Raw genomic sequence first — 20,680 nt, 5'->3', positions numbered from 1 at the left:
CCGGCCGTCGGGCTCCGCCTCCGGAAGTGCCGCCTCCAAGCACCGCCTCCAAGCACCGCCTCCAAGCGACAGAGCGACCGCCAAAAGGCCAGGGTTGGCCCCGGGAGCCAGGGTGTCTGCGACTGGACGGCAGCTTGGCCCGACACTCCGCTCGGGTGAGTCCCCGGAAGCCTTTCTGGGGTCGCAGTGGGGATGGCCCCTTCGTTAGCCTCCCGGGAGGAGGAGGAGGCGGCCCCGGCCCTGCGGATGGCGGTTTACGTCCCCAAGAGCGCGCGGCGCCGGCGGTGGGAGGGCCTGTTTCTCCTCAGGCCGGGTTTGCCCAGACGCTCCGCGGACTGAGGGCCTCGCTGTCAGAACCCGGTGGCAGTGCCCTGCAGTGAGCTGGGTCTTTGTGGCCCGCCTCGTCCTTTTGGGACCGTGTCTTCACCTAACAGGGAAGTGGGAGGAGGGCAGCGCCGGGCGAGGCCTTCAGAGGACCCGGCGCGAGGGCCCTTTGAGGGTTGAGGAAAAGGGACGGAGAACTCTGTTGCGTCCTTGGGTTTGAAGGACACCAGTCAAACCTGTTTGAATCGCAGTACTTCCCTGGGTTACTGTTAGGATTGTGGGAAAAGGCCTGCCTCCTTAGTCTGTTAGCGAAGGTTCTGACTCCAAAAGTGGAATTTTGTTATTAGTCAAGACCATTTAGTAATTGAAAGCGAGTTGACAGAGTGTTTACTGAGGGGCCTGCTTTAAAAAAAATGAGTAATCATGACTAGTATATTTCTCTTGTACAAACTTGAGCCTTGAAAAAAATTTGTAAATTTTAAATATTTGAAACTTACCACAGAAATCTTTACACGATTAAATCGTACTTTCTTGATTTTTTAATAAAATCTGAATTAGTGGAGTCCAAATAAACCTGCATACTTGGAGCATATGATTGGTTTTTAAATATTTGAAACTGAATAGTATCCATTTTTCTTTGTTATTTAATGTAGGTGTTTAACAATCATCAACTATTTTTATTGAGTATCTGCAGTGTGTAAGATACTTTGCTAAGTCCTAAGGATATGAAATGATGGTCTTTTTAAAACTTAGTACAATAATTTCTACTAATCTCACCCCACAGTGATGGTCATTGTCCTCCAGAACGGGGATGGAGGAAATACCGGTTCAGGAAGCAGCAGGATCACCAAGGGTCCAGTTTCAGTCTTTGGAGACCCAGTCTGAGGGTCTACCCCCAGAGCCTCAGCTCGTGCAGGACACCGACATGGAACAGGGACTTTCTGTGGGTAAGGCAGCGAGCACACTTATACCGAGGAGAAGGGGAGTGTACAGGGACTCCAGGGCTTGGTGTAAGAGGCCAGGAACTTCAATAAGAAGATGGCCCCTAAAGGGAGGTCTGGAAGGGAGGGACAGATGCTATTCAGTACAGTCCTGATGTGGGCCCCTCTGTTAAGTACAGCTCATCTTTCCTTAATAAGCAGAGTGGTAATCATTTACTTTGCTCCAGCTGTTTTTGTTCATACAGCCTTCACTTCATCCCAGTTACCACAGTCACAAATTTTCTAAGATATGCTGCTCTTGCTGCATCTCACAATCCCTGCCTGGCTTTCACTTCTTAGGTATAGGAGCTCTCCCTCCTTCTGTTCCCTTCACTTAATTTCTTCCCTCCTTGACCTTTTGTGCTTTGCCACATGCCATTTTGTTGTAATTGCAGTGTTTGTGACTAACCTAATTTTGATCAAGAAAGCACCCGTTTAATTCCTTGGTTGAGCACAATGCCTGTGAATATATACATGTCACATATTGACTATACAATAACATTTTAATGTATTGTATAGATAGGTTGATCTGTCTTTTCTTTTTTTTGTAAGAATCTTATCTTTGATTATTTGTGGCCAACTGCAGTGCCTGAAATAACTTGTGTCAGTAACACTGATTGAGTGCCACAGTGTGTAGAATGCTGTGGGGAATTGTGGGAGTGTGGAAAGGATTGTGAGGAAACAGATGACCATTCCTTATTCTTAGGGGCCTTACACGCTGGTTGCAGAGACAGTGTCCATTCACAAGAAAAAGCTTAATGATGTTTATAAAACAGTGTCTGGGAAAGGGTCAGAACTCTACTAAATAACCATGGCCTGGGACAAGTCACTGCAAGTCTTTATGCTTTGCTTTGCCCGTCTGCAAAACAGGTATAGTTCTTACCCTTCTCTTAGAGGAATGTCATGTCATGAGGTTAAAGTGAAATATGAGATTTCATAATCAAATCCTGTTTCACGGGTCTAAACATGTGTAAGCAGGGCATGCCAAGTGCTGAGAAGGAGCAGAATACCCATTCAATACCTGATAAATGTTCATTGGTTTTACTAGAATGTTGATGTGAAGAAGGGTCCCACTGACTCTCTTCTGTAAGGGAGCCCTAGGGAAGGGCTGCTCTCACTCTTGGCTCCTTTCTCCTCCCTTAGCTCCACCTGTTCCCCAGGTGCCTGCTCTTCCCCACGAGGGAAGCCCAGGAGACCAGGCAGCTGCGCTCCTGACAGCCAGGTACCAGGTGAGCTGAGGAACCCTTTGCTTTTCCTCAGGGACTATTGCTGCTGATTGAGTGTGGCCCTTCCCTCGTCCCATCTGTAAACTTTGCGTGGAATTTTTTTCAGTAGCAGACCTGAGTTTGGAAACTGATCCTCCTCAGAGACCTGGAGATTAAGACTGGACTTCACACAAACCACTTTCCCATTTCCCCCAAACCACCAGCAAAAAACACTGTTTCTTCTTTCTCCCTGGTGCTGTGATGGGCACTTATTAGGTGTTAAAGGGTTATGGAACTTGTTCCCTAGATTCTAATCTGTTCTCACTCCTCCCCAACATAAATGTACACTGGAGAGTCTATCTCTATCATCTCCTTTGCCCTCTGGCCATGATGCTATAGTGGCCTCATTCCCCAGAGCAGCCAGGCTGTGTTATTTCAGGAGTTTGTGACATTCGAGGATGTGGCTGTGCACCTTACTCGAGAGGAATGGGGATGCCTGGACCCTGTTCAGAGGGATCTCTACAGAGAAGTGATGTTAGAGAATTATGGGAACGTGGTCTCGCTGGGTAAGGACTGTCTTTTTATTCGGTTTACCTATTGGGATTTATCTGAGTAGGTATGAAGTTTCTGAGAAAGTAGAATGTGGCTTAGATTCTAGATCTTAATCTTTGAATCCTCCATCTTTAAAGTCATCTCCTCCAGGAGTGGTTTTCCTTTGGGGGTTTTTAGATGAGATGTTCTACTCCTTATCCTGAGTTATTAGTTCTTGCTTTTGTGGAGCATCTATTTCCCTGTTAGAAAAGGGAGACTTGCTTGTGCTTTGCTTAAGTTCTCACCTTCCTTATCTTTTCCCTTTTTATGAGAGACTCTAGGGCCTCCAAACCCACAACTAGACACTTTCCTTCCTGGTAATTCAGTGTCCATGTATCTGAGAGTTCCTCATTTCCCTCAGAAGAAGAAATGCTTTTTTAAAAGATAGGTTAAAATCTTTTTGAGTAATCCCTCACCTCTTAGGATACCTAAATCCATCTCCAAGCAGGCAGAATTTGAGAGACTTCATTTCAGTGAGTACATTTCACTGTCACCCAGATGATAATCCTAAGTAATCTCATCTCCAGCAACAGAAGTCTCAGAACTTAAACCGAGTCTCTCCTTGGTCATTTGGATGGTCCAGTAGGCAGCTGAGATTAGGTAACCTGTGGTGCTGTGGAGAAGCATCAGTGAGGGTTGTTGCTGGCAACCCCCCTTGATGTGAGCATTGCTCCTTTTTCTTTTTTAGCCTGTCTCTGCTTTTGTTCTTTTTATTTATGTATGTATTTAATTGCATTTCTTTCTCTCTCTCTCCCTCCCTTCCTCTCGCTCTTCCTTTGCTTTGCCTATGCTGAAGGAATCCAGGGTGTTGCTTTGTGTCCTTAATTACACTCAGGATTAAAGAGGTCTTGTCTGTGGGGAGGCAGCCTGCCCACTGGGAAGGTTTTTAGCGTGTTTTCCATTCCTGGCTCTTTGATCTTTGTAGGCATACTTCTCCGTCTTCCCACCAACCGGATTCATAGTGTGAATTCCTGTCCGGCCCTGAGTCATACCCAGGCAAGTGCTTTCTCTGGAGAAACACTTGCAGTCCTTTCAGCAGGAATCTCCAAGAGATGGCCCAAGTATCGGCTTCCCATCGATATTGCTCATCCCTGCTCGGAAACTCCTTTTCCACAATTATAAGATATTACACTTGATTGATGGAATAGATGCTCCCCAGGATGCTACCACTATGTAAAATGCAGCTCCTCAAATGACCTTTGTTAAATTTCAACCTTTGCTTCTGCCCTTCGTTGCAACCAGATGCATTTTGAATCCTGAGTTCTGAGTTCATTCAGAAGCCACTGTTGGTGGTCATCTACTTGTGTTTTGAGAAACCAGAGTTCAGCTCCAGCTCTTCAGTTAATGATCTTTTCGTGTTATGTTAGGGTGTGGAATGTATGCTGCGTGCCCTTCCTTTTCTGTAGTGAACAGGACCCTACCCCTTCTGTTGCCTAACTCTCCTATGACCCCTGGGCTTTCCTCATTTAATATTCTAGTCTTCTCTAAGTCCCTGTGGCCCCCTCCAGGGTCCTGCCTTTGTCCCTTTATTCTTTGTTGCTAAACTGATTGATGCATTTATATGACCTTTCCTGATCAAGTGTTCCTTAGCCCTGTCTTTGATGGGGGGGAAATGGGAGGGCAAAAGAATTCCATTTCTTTATTTCAGGATATCAAACTGAATGTGTATTTAACAACTTTGTATACTGTAAAATGATATGTAATTGTAAGATACTGTTAATTTTATCTAATAATTACATAATTTCCAACAGTTAACCTGTCTACTTTTTGGAGTAAAGAAACTTAGCAGTTTAATCAGCTTAATAGCACAGCATACTATAAGACTAATAAGACTGAATTTCACACTATTTCCTCTGTCATCTCTGCACGTGCATAGGACATGCATGCACACTCACATGTACTGGGCACAAATGCATACAAGAAACCTTCCTACTTAATTTGCTTTTGTTTCCAAGTCAGTAGTCTCTCCTAGTAATTATTTGTTACACTCCTTGGGAAGTCATTTTCTTATTTGTGGGTTCACCAAACTCCATGTGAAATTTAAAGTTATACAAAGTTATAGCAGTAGCTCTGAGTTGTATTTGTCACAGACATCAGAACTTTGGTCCTTTGGTTAAGTGCTTTGACTATATTGTAGTAAATATGCAGAGTATGAACACCTGAGTAAAAGTGAAAAAGTAGGTAAAAAGTCATACTTTTCATTACCAAATCTAAAAGTCATATTCTATTGACAGTGTATGAATTACTGGCTTGAGGGTCATACCCAAAGGGAAGTTATCTGTGACTCACTGGTTAAAATTAAGATTAAGCACTGGAGATTAAGACTGGGAAAGAGGCCTGGATTGCATTTCACATGGGGCAATGTGGCAGGTGCCCTCTTAGGTGACAGCATTAGAAACATGCTTATCAGAATTCTAGTTGATGATAAGTGAGTTGATAAATAAGGAATGTTTTGCATATACTCATTTTTTGAAGTTGATGTCCTGGGGACAAAAATGATTTTGCATAGAAAATCTTTTACTGCCATAGCTCTTTATTGAGCAACCAATATGTTACTAGGTACTAGATATCATTTAATCCTTATCATTATCCTGTGAGCAAGTATTATTCTATTTTATACCTGAGGAAACTGAGGCTCAGAGAAGTTTAAGTGATCCACTCAGGGTCAGAGCTAGGTTTGGGACTCAGATCTGACTCTGAAATCCATGCTCTTTTTCACTATTTAGTGCCATAGAACAGTTAAGTCAAACTACATTTTGTGTTTTTTATGTTTTTATGGCTTTATACTCTGATGACAATTAAAAGTGGCTATGATAAATTGGACAGACAGGAGTAAGGTTGTACATTTTGGGAACAGAAAAAACATTCAAAAAGAAGTAAAATTGTGTAGGCGTATATTCCATTATAATAGGTATACACACAATAATGATATTGCTAAGGAGAGATTTTATTTGTTTATTTGTTGAGGACGAGGAAGAAAGCCCTGAAGCTTCCAAATGGCTAAATCTTAGCACAACTCTGGTACAGGCAGCAAACCAGATAATGAGATATATTTTAAATATTTTTAAAGACCGGATTAAGTTAAAAATAAACCTAATTAGAAAATGATCAAGGTTTAAATTAAAAATTCAAGTAATTTTAAGTGGGAAAAAATTTAAAGCAAATGCATATTTTGAAAGCATAAGAGTTTTTAAATTTAGGAAAAGGCATCCAGGCCACTGGCAAGAAAACTTGCCTTTAATGTTTTCTATGACCTTTAGTATGGTAGATTGGAAAGGCTATAAACTGTGAAATCAGACTTGGGTTCCACTTACCAATTGTGATACACTGAGCAAATATTTAAACTGACACTCATTTTCTTTATCCATAAAACATGAACAATAATGTCTACCTTCTGGTTTGTCCCAGGGATTAAACTAGATTATGTTTGAGAAGGACAGCAAGTGATAGAAGCTAGAGACCAGATTGTTTAATACAAACAAAAATTTCAGCGGAGTGTTTATTTCTTTATAGTGGAATTTCTTCAGATTGATTATTGCTCAAACTGTGTCTAAGGGTTTGGATTTTTATTATAAAGAGATTTTCATTTTTTTTTTGACACTAATGAACTCTTAGATCCCTTTTAATTAAAACATTCACGACTCCAAATCTGTCGGATCCTGGCTCTCTATGTATTGTTCTAATCACTACTTCTCTGTTTTTGTTATTTTCGACTTTTACTCCATTGTCAATTATATTGGTCTTCTGTTCTCTTTCTGTACAAATTTTGGAGGAAGGGATGGATTTCATTCACAATCATTATTGTTTACTAGTAGATTATTTAAAATTTAGGTTCTGAAATAAGACTGGTTGTGCCCTAGCTTAACCATTTATTACCTTGGACAAGTTAATTAACCTCTCTGAAGCTTAGTTTTCTCATTTGTAAAATGGGTACAATAATGATTCCTATCTTATGAAGGTAGGGTGAGTATTAAGTGAGTGAAAGTATCTAACGCTCTGGGCATGGTCCTTTGCATCTACCAAATGCTTAGTTAACCTTAGCTTTATATTTTGATGATATAGTGACTTTAAGTCTATATCTTGAACCCTGTTCTCTCTTCTGAACTACAGTCTTGTATCTTTAACTGCCTGCTAAGCATTTTCTCTTATACCTTTCTACATTACCTTAAATAACAAGTCTAAAATCAGACCACTGGTCCTACATGAAGATGATCTTTTTTTGTCGTGTGTATGTAATTTAAGTATAGATATAGAGTAAATAACCAAAATTTGTTTCATTTATCAAATACTTAGAAATATCTTAATGAATATTTCAAAAGTTAAAAGTTGCAAATTATGTTATCAGAATTCTGAGCAGAATAGTTGCTATTTCATGCCACACTAATTGTTTTTTTTAAACTTGCGAAACTGTTTCATTTGACGTGGAGGACCTTAACTAAATAAATGTCCAAAAGGAGAATTGACTGTATTAGTATCCAGCAGGAATTCAGAAACATAGTAAATGTCTTTTTTAATAAATGTCTTTCTTATATCTGTTCTGATCTCTCTGCTCATAGGCTCTCACATGGAATCCCAAGAGGGCAGCTGTTGATTTGTCATATTTTCAAGGTCCAAATGCCCTTTTTAAAACATTTGTTATCTGTTATATGTTGAAACTTGGGCACAAAATTGGCACTCAGTGAGTAGCTCTTAAGTAAATGAATCAAAAGAAGTGCAAGATACAAGATAAATGGTCCCTGCTATCAAAGAGTTTACAATCAGGTAGGGATGATGATACCTGAAACCAATTTAAAGTATCTATAAATTCCATCATATAATGACATGTCAGGATAAGAGGAATAAATAATAAATTTTGTAGACATTCAGTAAGTGGAGAGAAAGGCTTTTGAAGATGAGAGACTCGATCTAGACCTTGTATGTGTGCTACTAGAAGCTTTGTGGGCTGAACATGTATTAAAAAAAAATGCCTCTTTGATACTATAAGAGTTCTGCCCCTTCAGAAGCAGACTGCCTTACTTATGCTTTAAAAGAGATTAGATCCTTGCAGTCCACTATACCAAAGAAAGACCATTTTATGTGAAGATGTACTTACATTGTACTTTCCTCACTATATCATTATAGTTAGTTTATATCTGTCTCTGCAGTTAAGAGTGTAAGGTCCTTGAGGGGATGGACCTTATCGGCGTGGGCTCTTTATCCCCTACATATTTTGCATATGGGAGGCCCCCATAAATATTTGTTGGATAAACAAGAGTATAAGCTCCTAACGGGTGAGAATGTGTCATTATTCTTTGTTTCCTCATGTGAACTGAAATGAATTGTTTCTTGAGATTGGTTTTAGGAATATTTGTTCAGTCATTACTGATTCTGTTGCTACAGCTCAGCTCACCATACACCGGGTGCTTAAATATACACCTTTCTGATGACATCAATTTTGACTAGGTCTGATACTGTAGATCAGGTCTAATACAAAATTGATCTATAGGCAGCAGATGAGAAATGAAAATGATAATTTCTGTGAAATTATCCCATGCACAAATTTCCTTGTCTGAGTAATGTTTAAATGACTATTCTTGCTCCCCAAAGTCATCAACTTGCCCCTTAACACATCTCTTTTTAGAGCACAAATAGGAGCTCCTTGTAGAGGATCTTTGTCACTCTCACTCTCCAGGCCTTCCTAATGTCTTCTAAGAACTTACTTTCTCCATTAACCATTAGTTAATAGAAAAAGTGGCTGACGTAGTATCCGGGGACAAATTGCCACATCCCATTTCCTTCTCTATGAGCAGGATTTCCAATTTCCAAGCCTGATGGGATCTCTCAGCTGGAACAAGATCTACAGGTCTTTGATCTGGAAACTAAGAATAGAGAAGTCTTAAGAGATGGCTGCTCAGGTGAGTAAGGCAGAATTAATCAGATGGAATTAATAGGGAAGTAAAATCCATTTGTTGAGCCAAGTTATAGCCGCTCAGGCAGTCAAAATGAAGAGCTCTGTCTATATCCAAGGATGGAGAGCTCTTTCCTTTTCCCTTCAGTTTTGATGAACTCTTTGTATTTATTTTGTGCCTTATTGTCCCTATTCAAGTTGCTTATCTATAATTCTTTTGAACTATTTTCCTATTAACTCCTTTGAAACATCTTAATTGGTTATTTTTTGACTCTGCTGAAAGTATTTTCTGTTTCTACCACACCCTAAATCATTTGGATTCTCCCTGCTTCTATTCATGCCTTTACATCTGCTGTTGAGATTTTGTGCCTGTGTTTCAAGAATAAATAAACTTCTCTTATCCTGGTAGAGTCTAGCTTATTTAGTTTTCTCCTCTCTGAGTTTTCTTTTTCTAAGCACAGGGTACAGATTACATTTGCATTTTCTATTTATATATTGAATCAGATGGAGAAACCAGAGAAGAGAACAAGCTGTTGATTCCTAAGCAGAAAATTTCAGAAGAAGTGCATTCATACAAAGTGAGAGTAGGAAGACTGAAAAAGGATATTGCCCAAGTTCCTGAAACTAGAGAAGTGTATAAACCTGAGGACAGATTAGAAAGGCTTCAGGAAATCCTAAGGAAATTTCTCTTCCTGGAGAGAGAGTTTAGGCAAATAACAATCAGCAAGAAAACCTTCACCAGTCAGAACAATGAATGTAATGAACCTGAAAGAAGATTCAGTCTGGAAACTACCCTTGATACAGATCAGAGAGATCTTAGAATACAGAGTGTTGATGACACTGATAAGTATGACATGAGCCGCAACCAGAATTCAGCTGCTTTTAAACATGAACAAATAAATCTAACACAGAATTTTCAGAGTAGTGAATATAAAGAAAGCTTAATGGATCTCTCCCACCTTAGTAAATGTGAGAGTATTCCCACTGAGAAATCCTATAAATGTGATGCATGTGAGAAAATCTTCCATCAGAGCTCAGCACTTTCTAGACATCAGAGAATTCATACCAGAGAAAAACCCTATAAATGTAAAGAATGTGAAAAATCTTTCAGTCAGAGCTCAAGTCTTAGTCGACATAAAAGAATACATACTAGAGAGAAACCCTATAAATGTGAAGCGCCTGATAAGTCCTGTGAATCATCTGATAAGTCATCTAGTCAGAGCTCAGGCGTAATTCAGCATAAGAGGATTCACACTAGAGCAAAATCTTATAAATGTAGCAATTGTGAAAGAGTCTTCAGTCGTAGTGTACACCTTGCTCAACATCAGAGAATTCACAGAGACATGCTCTGTAAGTGTACTGTATGTGGCAGTGACTTCTATCATACCTCATACCTAATGGAACATCAGAAGGTTCACTGTGAAGAGAAAGCCTATGAATACAATGAATGTGGGGTGACGTTTAGTAAACATCAAGGAGTTCATCTCAGAGAAAAGCCCTATACATGTAATGAATGTGGAAAAGACTTCAGATCGAATTCCCATCTTATTCAGCATCAAAGAATTCACACAGGAGAGAAACCACATGAATGTGATGAATGTGGAAAAGCTTTCAGTCAAACCTCATGCCTTATTCAGCATCACAAAATTCATAGGAAAGAGAAATCCTCTGAGTGTAGTGATTATGAGGAAAGGTTTAATCATAGCTCAGATCTTGTCCTGCAACGAGAAGTCCTCACCTTTGATTGTGATGTGTGGGAAAAGAACCTCAGTCAGAGAGCACACCTTGTTCAGCATCAACGAATTCATACCAAAGAGAAACCTTATGAATGTAATGAACGTGGGAAGACATTTAGTCAAGTTCAGGCCTCATTCAACATCTGAGAGTTCACACCAGGGAGAAATCACGTATGTACTGAATATGGTAAAATCTTCAGTCATAGTTCAACCTTTATTCAGCATTGGAGAGTCGACACTAGAGAGAAACCCTCTGAATGTGACGAATGTAGGAAAGCTATTAGTTAAACTCTTAATTGATGCCTGCAAACCCATACCAATGAGAAGACCTACAAATATGTTGAATGTGGTAAATGCTTCATGTTGTGTTCATACCTTAGTCACCATTGGAGAAGTCATACAGAAATAAAATTACATCACTTTAATGAATGTGAAAAAGCCTTCAAAGAAACTACCTTGTTCAGCATCAGATTCATTCTGTGTAGAAAGCCTATGAATGTAATCAATGCGTGTGTATGGGGGGAGATTCAGTCATATTTCAATCCTTATTCAACATCAAAGAAGCCATACCCTAGAGAAGTCATTTGAATGTAAGAGTTTAAGTCTTTTTCATCATCAGAATATCTACTACACCAGAGCAGAATCTGATATGCAAATGGAAAAATTTACTTTCATATTTCAGGCTTTCTTCAACATCAAAATATTGGAGAGAAAATTGTTGATTATTTGTATGTGAAATTGTTAATATATAGTCGCAGTCTTTTTCATTGCAGAAGAATCTTGTCAGAGGAGTGACTTGGTGAATATAGTGCTGTTTTCTCATGGCATTCTTTTATTTAATGTAATAGGTGTTATAAGTAACTATGTATACTTTATTTATGGAATTCATTTAAGCTATTTATATTTTAATGTGGCCTATAAGCATTTTTATTTTTGTTGAAGTTGGTACTTGTTCTTCACAGCTTTCCTATGATATTGTTATTACACTAATGTTAAAACTTATCAGCGTCTGGAAAGTAGCTCATTTAGCTTTTTCTGCTTTTCTCAGCCCAGATTCTCTCCAAAACAGACTGTTAGGCCTGCTCTTTTCTGAGGACTCTACTTATTCGTTTCCAGCCACAACACTTAGAGTCCTGTTGATTTCTCCATTTTCTTAAGCATCTTGCAATGATGGTTTCCTACTTTTAACTTTTCACCAACAGGTATGCCTTCCCTACTTCATGTTGCTATTTGGGCGTCTTCTTTCTTAAAATGAAGCATCTTCCTTTAAAAGAATTGGATTTTTGCATCCTGTCCATCTATGAATATGAAGGATTCTGTCTCCCCTGAGTTTATGGCAGGCAGCTAAACATTTTCAAGTGATGCCCAAGTTCTTAACTGCCTTGTCCACCTCCACAGCCCTCTACAAGAAATGATAAGGACACCAAGAGAGCCAACAAGACTCTCGTAGTCTAGTTAATGTTCATTCAGCGCCTGTTCTGTATGTCTTAAGTTTAGAATTTATATACTTCCATTGAAGGCCAGCAGAATGCTCAGGTCATCTTTTGATAGGGCAAAACATAATGAACATATACTAAAAAATCCGAGAGCTTCATAAAGCAGAGAGCTCAGCCTTCCAACAAAGATATTGGGGTTCTTACGTAATATCTCTAGCAAGAATATTTCAAGAGAGTGATAGGTCTGTTCCTGGTAAAATTTTAACTGTTAACGATTGCTTCTTTATCTGTTTGGATTTCCGCCCTCAGTCTCCCTTCATCAATTCAGGACAGTATTTGAAGTGTAGAGGCTTTTTGTAATTTATTATCACAATTTATTTTTATTTTTTATTTTTTTTTTGTATTTTACTAGAGTCTACAAGCCATATATGGTTTTTTTTTTATTCATAAAGATGATCACAGATGTTAGCTCCAGAGTTCAGGGTCACCATCATAACACCTAGCAACAGTTTATGATTCTTTAGATGATGTCAAAGCATTTTATTATATTTTTCCATCTTAAGCTTCATAACATTTTGTGAATAAGACAAGTGTTATTTAAAATTCCAGTCATTCCAGCAATTGAGGCCTTCATAGTTCAGATGTTATAATATTCACTAAGGATCCTCAGCAAGTATATAAAATGTATTGCTCTCTTTATAAGCATCTTATGGCTAACCTCTAAGGTAGTCTTACCCCACTATATTTTACCTCTCAGCCATCAGCAAGCATAGGATTACAGTAGGGATCTAAATGAATTGATCTAAATGTAAAAGCAAATGAAAATGCATGTTTTTTCTGTTAGTGAACATGTATACCCTCACATATAGAGACTAATAGTCACCTCCAGTGATTATGAAACAAATAATCCCTAAATAGCAGAACATGTAAAAATCACATGTATACATTTGGTTTAGGAATGTGCTCTTGTACCTCCATTTGAATAAAGGTATGTTTGATACTCAGAATCTATTTCAAATAAAATCTGAAGGCCTTTACCAGAAACATTTGGGAATCTTAGAGTCACCTTCCTGATTGCAAACTCAGTTTCTTCCAGAAACCTGCTTCACAAGAGTGAATCATTCTCCTTTTACTGATACTTGCTCTTCCACAAACCTGTAGAAGAACAAAGTCTGAATATTTAAGATTTAAAGGGTTATTCATTCGGGTTGCTGTCAGTACATAAGAGTAAATCATTAGAGGTTTCAGTCTAGGCAGAATGTGTGTATGTGTGCTTTAAAAATACACTTTAAAAAAAGAAACCAAAATAATCCTTGAGGGCAAGTAACTTGCCACTTAATACTTGCGGATAAGTAATCTGTCCAATACAATATGAGTTTGTGTTCTTAGTCTTTTAATCTTGAAGATTGGAGAGGGAAGAGAAGAAATCTAATAGTTAAGGGACACCTAATTTTATTGATTTTCTGCCCACCCACCAAGATGTACATGTATGTACATTCATATTCAAACTTAATCTTTAATTCTTCAAGGGAACTAGCTCTGTTTTACAGAGGAACTGAGGTGTACTAGGGTCACAAAGCAAGTTTAAAGTCAGGTCTATTTGACTCCAAAGCTTTCCATCATCATGAAATTGGTATTAGACACCAACCACAGTTTTCCTTGGTAGCTCTTGAATTCTCTGTTACACCCCAGTGATTCACTATTATTGGTTTGCAGCTGATCCTAAATGCTCCTGGGATACTAGGAGAAAATATTCCAATATATTTTGGGATCTGGAGACCCCCTCCCCACCTTGGAATAGACTTAGACAATTTTGACAGTTACAGGCTACAGGTCAAAGCTCCCAAATTCATATATCCTGCCACTCACTTCCATCACTAGACTTATATTTTCATTTTTCAATGACCAAACCACTCTTAATTTTTTCTGCTAACTAGAACTTGCTGATGGACATGTATCCTTACCAAGATTTACTGTCACCTCTGGTTATATAGCAGTGGAGCAAAGTGGGTAATGGGAAAATCAAGTTTGATTCCTAGGTTTTGGCTTGAGCAAAGAAGTGGGTAGAGGTAGACTTGGAGAGATGCAGTATGCTGGAAGAGGAGCAGGGAGAGTATTTCAGGCAAGAAGAGAGCATGTCAGAAAGCCTACAGATGAAAGAATATGGCATTTTCAGGGTAATGTGCTCTCTGGAGAAATGCTTTACCTTAGGAAATAGTATATGAGTAACTGAGGAAGTTTAAGAATAAAATTCAAAGGAGGCCCCTGGGTGTCATCTCAGCAAATCATAATGAGATTCCCACATCTAAAACTGTAACCTCATCTACCCATTCAATAATACAATTGCCAGGTGCTATGATATTCAGTGCTAGCCAATGGATATAGTTAACTTAATCTAATGAATTAAACCATCCACTGAGTAAAGACAAATTAGAGTAGTTGTCAAAGCAGTGGCTTTGGAATTAGATATACCTGCATTTGAACTTCGCTGTTTACTAGCTGTGTGACTTTGGAAATTTTACTTAGCTTCTCCAGTTTTCTTGTCTATACAATGTAGTTAATAACAGCGTGAAAATTAAAGAGATAATGTAAAAGGTACTGGTCATATAGTAAGTGCCACGAAGTTATAAATACTAATATAAAAACAAAGGTGTTTGTATAGAAATGAGATAAAATCTAAAAAAGAGAATTAATAAGCAACTATTTAGCAGTGCGGGACTAGCATTACCCAGGGAGGGATACTCTTGGTTTGGAGAACTTAAATATGACTAGAGAAATGATCAGGCATCCTGGGCTGTGGGTAGGAACTACCTCCCAACAAGCACTCCCTACTGGAGTCAGCAAACTGTAACATCTGTCTCCTAACATTCGTATCATGACAGCACATTTTCAAAATACGAGTGCATGAAGGAACCAATGTTGAATGCAAGACTGTAAGCGATTTCAATCAGAAATCAGATGGTGCCCTGTACAAATCGACAAGAAAATGATACTGTAAATTTTTTATTTTGCTGACGCATTCTATATGCTCTCTTCATTTTAGAAAATGGTTAACCTCATATTTGTATTTCATTCATGTTTATAAATTTAAAACTTGGGTATAATTACAAGTGTCTGTCTTTTTTCTTTTCTGCAGTTGCTCATATTACATACAAATCTCCACCCAGGCTTTCTTTGTAGTCCTTCCTGGGTGCAGGTAGACACCAGGCTCTGGTTTGAATGACCAGGGTTCAGATGCCTCTAGTTGCTAAATACCTCTGCAGCTTCTGGCATGTAAAATAGTAAATATACCAACCTCATGGGATTATTGTGAGGATTAACAAAATGTCAGTTTAAGTACTCCACAACTGGTACCTGTTATTTCCGAGTCTAGCAGGAAACTACCCTTATCATATACAACTTGTTTTCTTAACATGTTTTTCCTACTTCAACATATCAAATATGCTTCTGACAAATCTGTACTCTAGGTGCAGTAGGGTCTTTGGATCTAGATCTCTCTAAAGTTTTTCTTCCTCATATTGGTGTGGGTACCCTCCTGCTTGTTTATATACTCCAGGCAAAACTGGGAGGGGCTGGGTTGAAGCCTCAAAGGAAGAGGAGGACAGGGTGGACTGAGGGCCTAGGTAACAAATTCGGGCCCAGCAGGGTTAAGCTGGCCTGTGATTATGAAAAAGGGAGGTGAGATGGGTGGTAAATCGAGGCAGGAGTCAAGCAGAGGAAGCAGATGGGGTGCACACGGATAGGGAATGGCGAAGAAGGAAACAACCGATTTAGATCCTTGGTCCACTTAGGCAGTGGTAGGGCAAATAGAGAATTCTGTTCCATCCTCTTACAGTCCTTCCTGGGGGAAGCACAAATACCGAAATAAGTCCCCATCGGCAGGTCGCTATGGACCCAGCTCCCCAGCAGCCCCTAGAAAACCCGCAATCGGGATTAGAGAACTTGCAATCGAGATTAGACCGCTGAGCTGCCTAGACAGTACCCGGAAGTGCACGCCTAGGAACCCGAGTTTTCAGTGGAGCCTGAAGTCGCTGACAGGGCGGAGCACAAGGATCCCGCAGGGCGAGTGAGTGTCGGGGCTCAGAGACCCCGGGCCGGGGTAGGAATGCAGGGCGGCTCACACCGTCGCGGTGACAAGCTCGGACTGCAGTGGCAGACTCGGGCTGGGGGCACTCTCATGGGATTGATGCGGGGCTGCAGGAACCTGCTTGGTCCGGCCGGGGCGCGGCGCCTGAGGCCTCAGGCCGTCTTGGTGCTGCCGGCCTGGTGGCCTTCTCGCGGCGGGGCCCAGTCGGCTTGGAGAGAGAATGAAGCTTCTCAGACCCTGTCCTGGGTTGGGCGTCTCTTATGGGAAAGCTTCACCTGTTTTCCCTACATCTATCCCGTTCTCCCACCCTTTCCTGAAGTGCCTGCCCGTCTCTTGTGTTGTGTTCTGAAGAATTTTTAGAGAAGATCTTGGCCTTGGAACAGCACCGGGGATTGGACCCAGCCCATGGAGAAGCTGCTTGAACATGTCCCCGGAGTCCCTGTTTCCATCCCCCGAGCAGGAGCCTCGAAAGAGCAAGGGTGAGGAGCTAACCTAATTGTCTTTCTTTGTCTAAACTTTGTCCTTCTAACCGGGGCCTGAGATCAGATGGACACGATTTACCTTACACTTAGAATTGTCCTGGCACAAGAGTACTGATTTTTTAAAAATTACTATTATCTAACGTTCTACTGCATGTAAATAAAGCCTTTAGCTAATGTTTTCTAGAGACCATGTGGAGCAAACCTGCAGGAGCACTATCTTAGCACTAAGTCTTGAGGAGCTGTCATTCCAGTACCTGCTAACTTGTTTGGCCTTTGGAGAAGCTCAGTGAATGTCAGTGAATAAATAAATGAATGAACCCAGCAAAGTCTCATACCCCAAGTAGCAGGAAAAGAGTGGACTCCTCTCCTCACTTTACCCAAGCTCTCCTTCATCATTAGGGAAGAGACGTTTTCCACCCAAGGTATAAATTGCCTGTGGTGCCTTGCCTGTGGAGTACAGTAGACAAGCCAGCCACATTTGCTGTTGGAAAATGAGGTTAAACTATAAGTATCCACATTTTTATTTCAACCTTCCATCTCACCATTATCTGGCATGTCTGGCCATTAAAAAAAAAATGGACTTGGATTATTGAATTGGGACAAAGGCTTAGATACTCCAGATCATGGACTTTGAGATGGCTTGTGTTTGGGGAGATTTTCTTTTACAAATTTAGCCTTCTAATGATGTTTTCAGGGTAATTTTTTAACTCGACAGTATTTATTGAGTTATGAGGTTTCGAGACAAATTGCAAGGAAAGCTAACCTCTACTCACCCATGAGCTTAGAATTGAGTTGAAATAGTTAAGTATTAGAAGCTATGGGACAAAAAACAGTGTATAAGTTCATAAGAGGAGATCTCTGTGAACTGAGTATTAGCCCAGGAAGCCTTAGAAAATCATGAGTTTGGCTTTGGAAGAATTTAGGGTAAGAAAGAAGGTTTTAGAGGAGAGAAGACAGGATAGGCCCTTACCGCAAACTCCTTGCTGCTAGTCTTTATAAGAGGCCAGTCCCTGTATTCACCTTCCTAAAATAGTCATTTATTCATGTTAGTTCACAGTGCCCACTGGATTTAGTCCATACTTCATAACCTGGCATTCAGGATCCTCTGCAGTGTGGCCACAACCCAACTTTAAAGTCTTATCGCTGTTTCTCAAGGCAAACCCAGCAAGAGTGGTCTGCCTGTACAGGTAATGCAGAAGACACTGTGCTACCCACTGTTGTGCATTTGTGCCCTTTTACTCATATACACTGCTGCTTCCTACATTCTCTGCCTATCTATACCCCACGCATCTCAAAGTCCCATGCTTAAGACTCAGTGCAGAATAGCCTCTTCCCTGAAGCTTCTGAAATAGATCAGGGCTGTGAATAAGGAAACAGACACTTACCTGGAAACTTGCAGGATTTGGTGACTGAACAGTAGAGGGAAGTTGGTAAAATTGCCTTCACTATCATACCTTTTAAAAAAAAATCTTCACCAGTTGCTAATATCTTTGTAATTGCCATTCAGTTCTCAACACAGGGCACTGTTTCTACGCCATCACAACTGGTTATATTAAGTTGCCAGTGGTTTAACTAATGAATCCACTGGATACATTTTTTTCAGCCCTAATTCTTTTGACACCTTAGTATTTTTTGTTTATGTGATCACTCTTCCTTATAACTTGTTCTTTGGTTTTGGAAGACCATTTTTTCCTGGTCTGCCTCTTGCCTTCTCAGGGCTTTTCCCACTCCTGTTTCTCCACCTGTTCCTTAAACATTGATTTTCCCCAAGACTGTTCTCAACCCTCTCCTCTTCTTACTCCTGTGGGCAATTCTATCCCCTTCCATGACTTTAATTACCACTATATGCTGCTTTTGCTTCCAGCTGACTCCTGAATAGTAGATGTTCTCCTGAGCTCATCCCTTTACGCCACCCTTCACCCAGACCTTACCTTCTAATAACTACCTTGGTTAATTTTAGTAACTGGCTTTCCCAAGCCAGAAAACTTGGAATCATCCTCTACTATTTGCCTTCCCTTCATATTCAGTCACCAAATCCTATCACTTTTTCTTCAGAAAGACCTGATTCTGTTGTCTATCACTGCTACTTCCTTATTTTAGGCCCAGTATATTTTTTCTGGGTTGATGACACATCCCTATGCTTTGGTTATTTCCCCCACTCTAGCCTCTCCTCCATACTGCTGCCAGGATAAATGTCCCTGGAAACGAATCTGATCATACTCTTCTCTGCCTATAGGATAAAGTCCAAAATCCTGAGTGTGGCTTATATGTCTCTTCATTATCTGGCTCTGCTCTATTTTTCTGCCATATCTTCTGCTTTCTGCCCACACAGAGCATACATTTCAGTCACACTGAAAAATTTTTTAAATACAGCTTAAATTTAGTATCCCCTTTTAGGTTTCTGAGCCTTATCATATACTGTTATTTTTGCCTGGAATACTCTACCTTGTTGGTCCTGGTCATAGTTCAAGACCAAGCTCAATGTCATTATTTGAGGATTCCATACCCAACTCACGTAGGTAAGTATTGTCATTCCTGATTTCGTGCTTTGGAGCACTTTGGTCATATATATCCATTATAATACCTCTACCAGTGTCTTACACACAGTATGTGGTACATATATTTGTTGATTGGTAAAATCAAATAAGAAGTATATTAATTTCCTAGGGCTGCTGTAACAAATTACCATAACTGTATGACTTAAAACAACCAAACTGTATTCTGTCACCATTGTGGAGGCTGGAAGTCCATGAGGGCCAAGTTCCCTCTGAGGGCTCTAGGGAAGAATACTTCCTTGATTGTTCTTAGCTTCTGGTAGCTCCCAGTAATCCTTGGCTTGTAGCTGCCTAATTTCAGTCTCTTTCTCCAGGCCTTCCCTGTGCATGTCTGTGTCTGAATCTTCTCTTTTATCTTATAAATATATCAGTCACGGGATTTAGGACCCACCCATATCCATTATGACCTCATTTTAACTTGCTTCTGCAAAGACCCTGTTTCCAAATAAAGTCACGTTCTGAGGTTCCAGGCAGCCATGAACTTTTTTATTTTTTTGGAGGCGGTGGAGGGGGGCGGGCGGAGGTGGTGGGGGCAGGGGCGGGGGCGGGGGGAGGGTGCTGGGATCGGGGAGCACACTATTTAACCCAGTACAGGAAGCATTGTTGTTCATTTCTTCTGCTGTTAGAAGTAAATGTACTTGGGATCACATACCTTTTAGTTAAACTACTTGAAGAACTGCAAAGATTTCCCCCTTCCTTTAAATTAGAAGATCAGTCAAGAAACTTTTTTCTTAAACCTTCGGCTGTAGGGACACATTTTATTTGCCCGTTATTTCAGGAAGGAGCTGCCCTTCTCTTGGGCTTTTCTAGCTCTGTCTCAGACTGGCTCCTGTCTGCTGAGGCATTCTAGAGGGTCCTACCATGAAAGGATATATCTCTCTGAATTCCATTTGCATCTCAGTCCAGAAGAGTTTTTATAAATGGTCAGTTAGGACTCTCAGTGATTTATAGATTCTTCTCTTGGAGTAGAATTTCCTTTTAATGGATTGCTGGGAAATAATCAGGAGCACTATTAAGCACCTAATGTGTGCAGAGTTCTTTACCATAATCCTGGGGTTGGAGAAAAAGAAATGGAAGACATTTTACTCTAGAAATCTTTTCAATATAAACTGAAGGGAACACACACACAAAACTAAAAATATTTCTAAGAAGAGGCCCCAAAACACTGGTTAATGAAATGCCATGAGGGAGGCAGGAACTAAAGGCTTTAGTGATTACAAGGAAAGAAACCACTTCCAGCTGGAGGCTGGAACAGGGTTAAATTTCACAGGGGAGGGAGTGGCTCCATGTGTAGTGGTTAGCTTGTCTGCTTTACACACAGAAGGTCCTGAGTTTGCACCCCAGATGGAGCCACGAACTATGTTCTGGTGCGCCGGGGCCCGGTGCATGCCCCAACG

General features: G+C 40.3%; 2 protein-coding genes across 9 annotated transcripts in view; both read left to right on the top strand.

Annotated features, from left to right (window-relative positions):
- The first annotated feature begins 20 nt into the window (after positions 1–20).
- Positions 21–13,203, top strand: ZNF655 (zinc finger protein 655). 7 transcript variants are annotated; one of them, XM_023526189.1, is made up of 6 exons: positions 21–155; positions 1,109–1,271; positions 2,448–2,533; positions 2,949–3,075; positions 8,890–8,994; positions 9,492–13,203. In XM_023526189.1, exons 2-6 carry the CDS (start codon positions 1,136–1,138, stop codon positions 10,868–10,870), a joined length of 1,833 nt encoding a protein of 610 aa, XP_023381957.1. In that variant the 5' UTR covers positions 21–155; positions 1,109–1,135; the 3' UTR covers positions 10,871–13,203. The 7 variants fall into 7 exon arrangements, with proteins under 7 accessions (XP_023381957.1, XP_023381961.1, XP_011383879.2 ...); XM_023526193.1 differs by lacking the exons at positions 8,890–8,994; positions 9,492–13,203 and adding an exon at positions 4,026–7,559; XM_011385577.2 differs by lacking the exons at positions 2,448–2,533; positions 2,949–3,075.
- Positions 13,204–16,129: 2,926 nt separating this feature from the next.
- The window catches only part of TMEM225B (transmembrane protein 225B), a 30,647-nt gene continuing 26,096 nt past the window's right edge, over positions 16,130–20,680 (top strand). For both annotated transcript variants that reach the window (XM_011385579.2, XM_023526202.1), the window contains exons 1-4: positions 16,130–16,225; positions 16,566–16,725; positions 16,913–17,150; positions 17,779–17,915. The gene's annotated coding sequence lies outside the window, so the exon portion shown is untranslated. The remainder of the gene's footprint in view (positions 16,226–16,565; positions 16,726–16,912; positions 17,151–17,778; positions 17,916–20,680) is intronic.

Source organism: Pteropus vampyrus, unplaced genomic scaffold (assembly GCF_000151845.1).
Source record: "Pteropus vampyrus isolate Shadow unplaced genomic scaffold, Pvam_2.0 Scaffold739, whole genome shotgun sequence".
NCBI classification, from domain to species: domain Eukaryota; kingdom Metazoa; phylum Chordata; class Mammalia; order Chiroptera; family Pteropodidae; genus Pteropus; species Pteropus vampyrus.
This window is presented reverse-complemented; position numbering and strand designations above follow the sequence as displayed.

Bases quoted from the DNA above. Each gene is read 5' to 3' on its own strand.
- ZNF655 (XM_023526189.1), top strand. From the start codon at position 1,136: ATGGAGGAAATACCGGTTCAGGAAGCAGCAGGATCACCAAGGGTCCAG. The intron at 1,272-2,447 runs GTAAGGCAGCGA...CTCCTCCCTTAG, and splicing joins GGAACAGGGACTTTCTGTGG to CTCCACCTGTTCCCCAGGTG. The intron at 2,534-2,948 runs GTGAGCTGAGGA...GTGTTATTTCAG, and splicing joins TCCTGACAGCCAGGTACCAG to GAGTTTGTGACATTCGAGGA.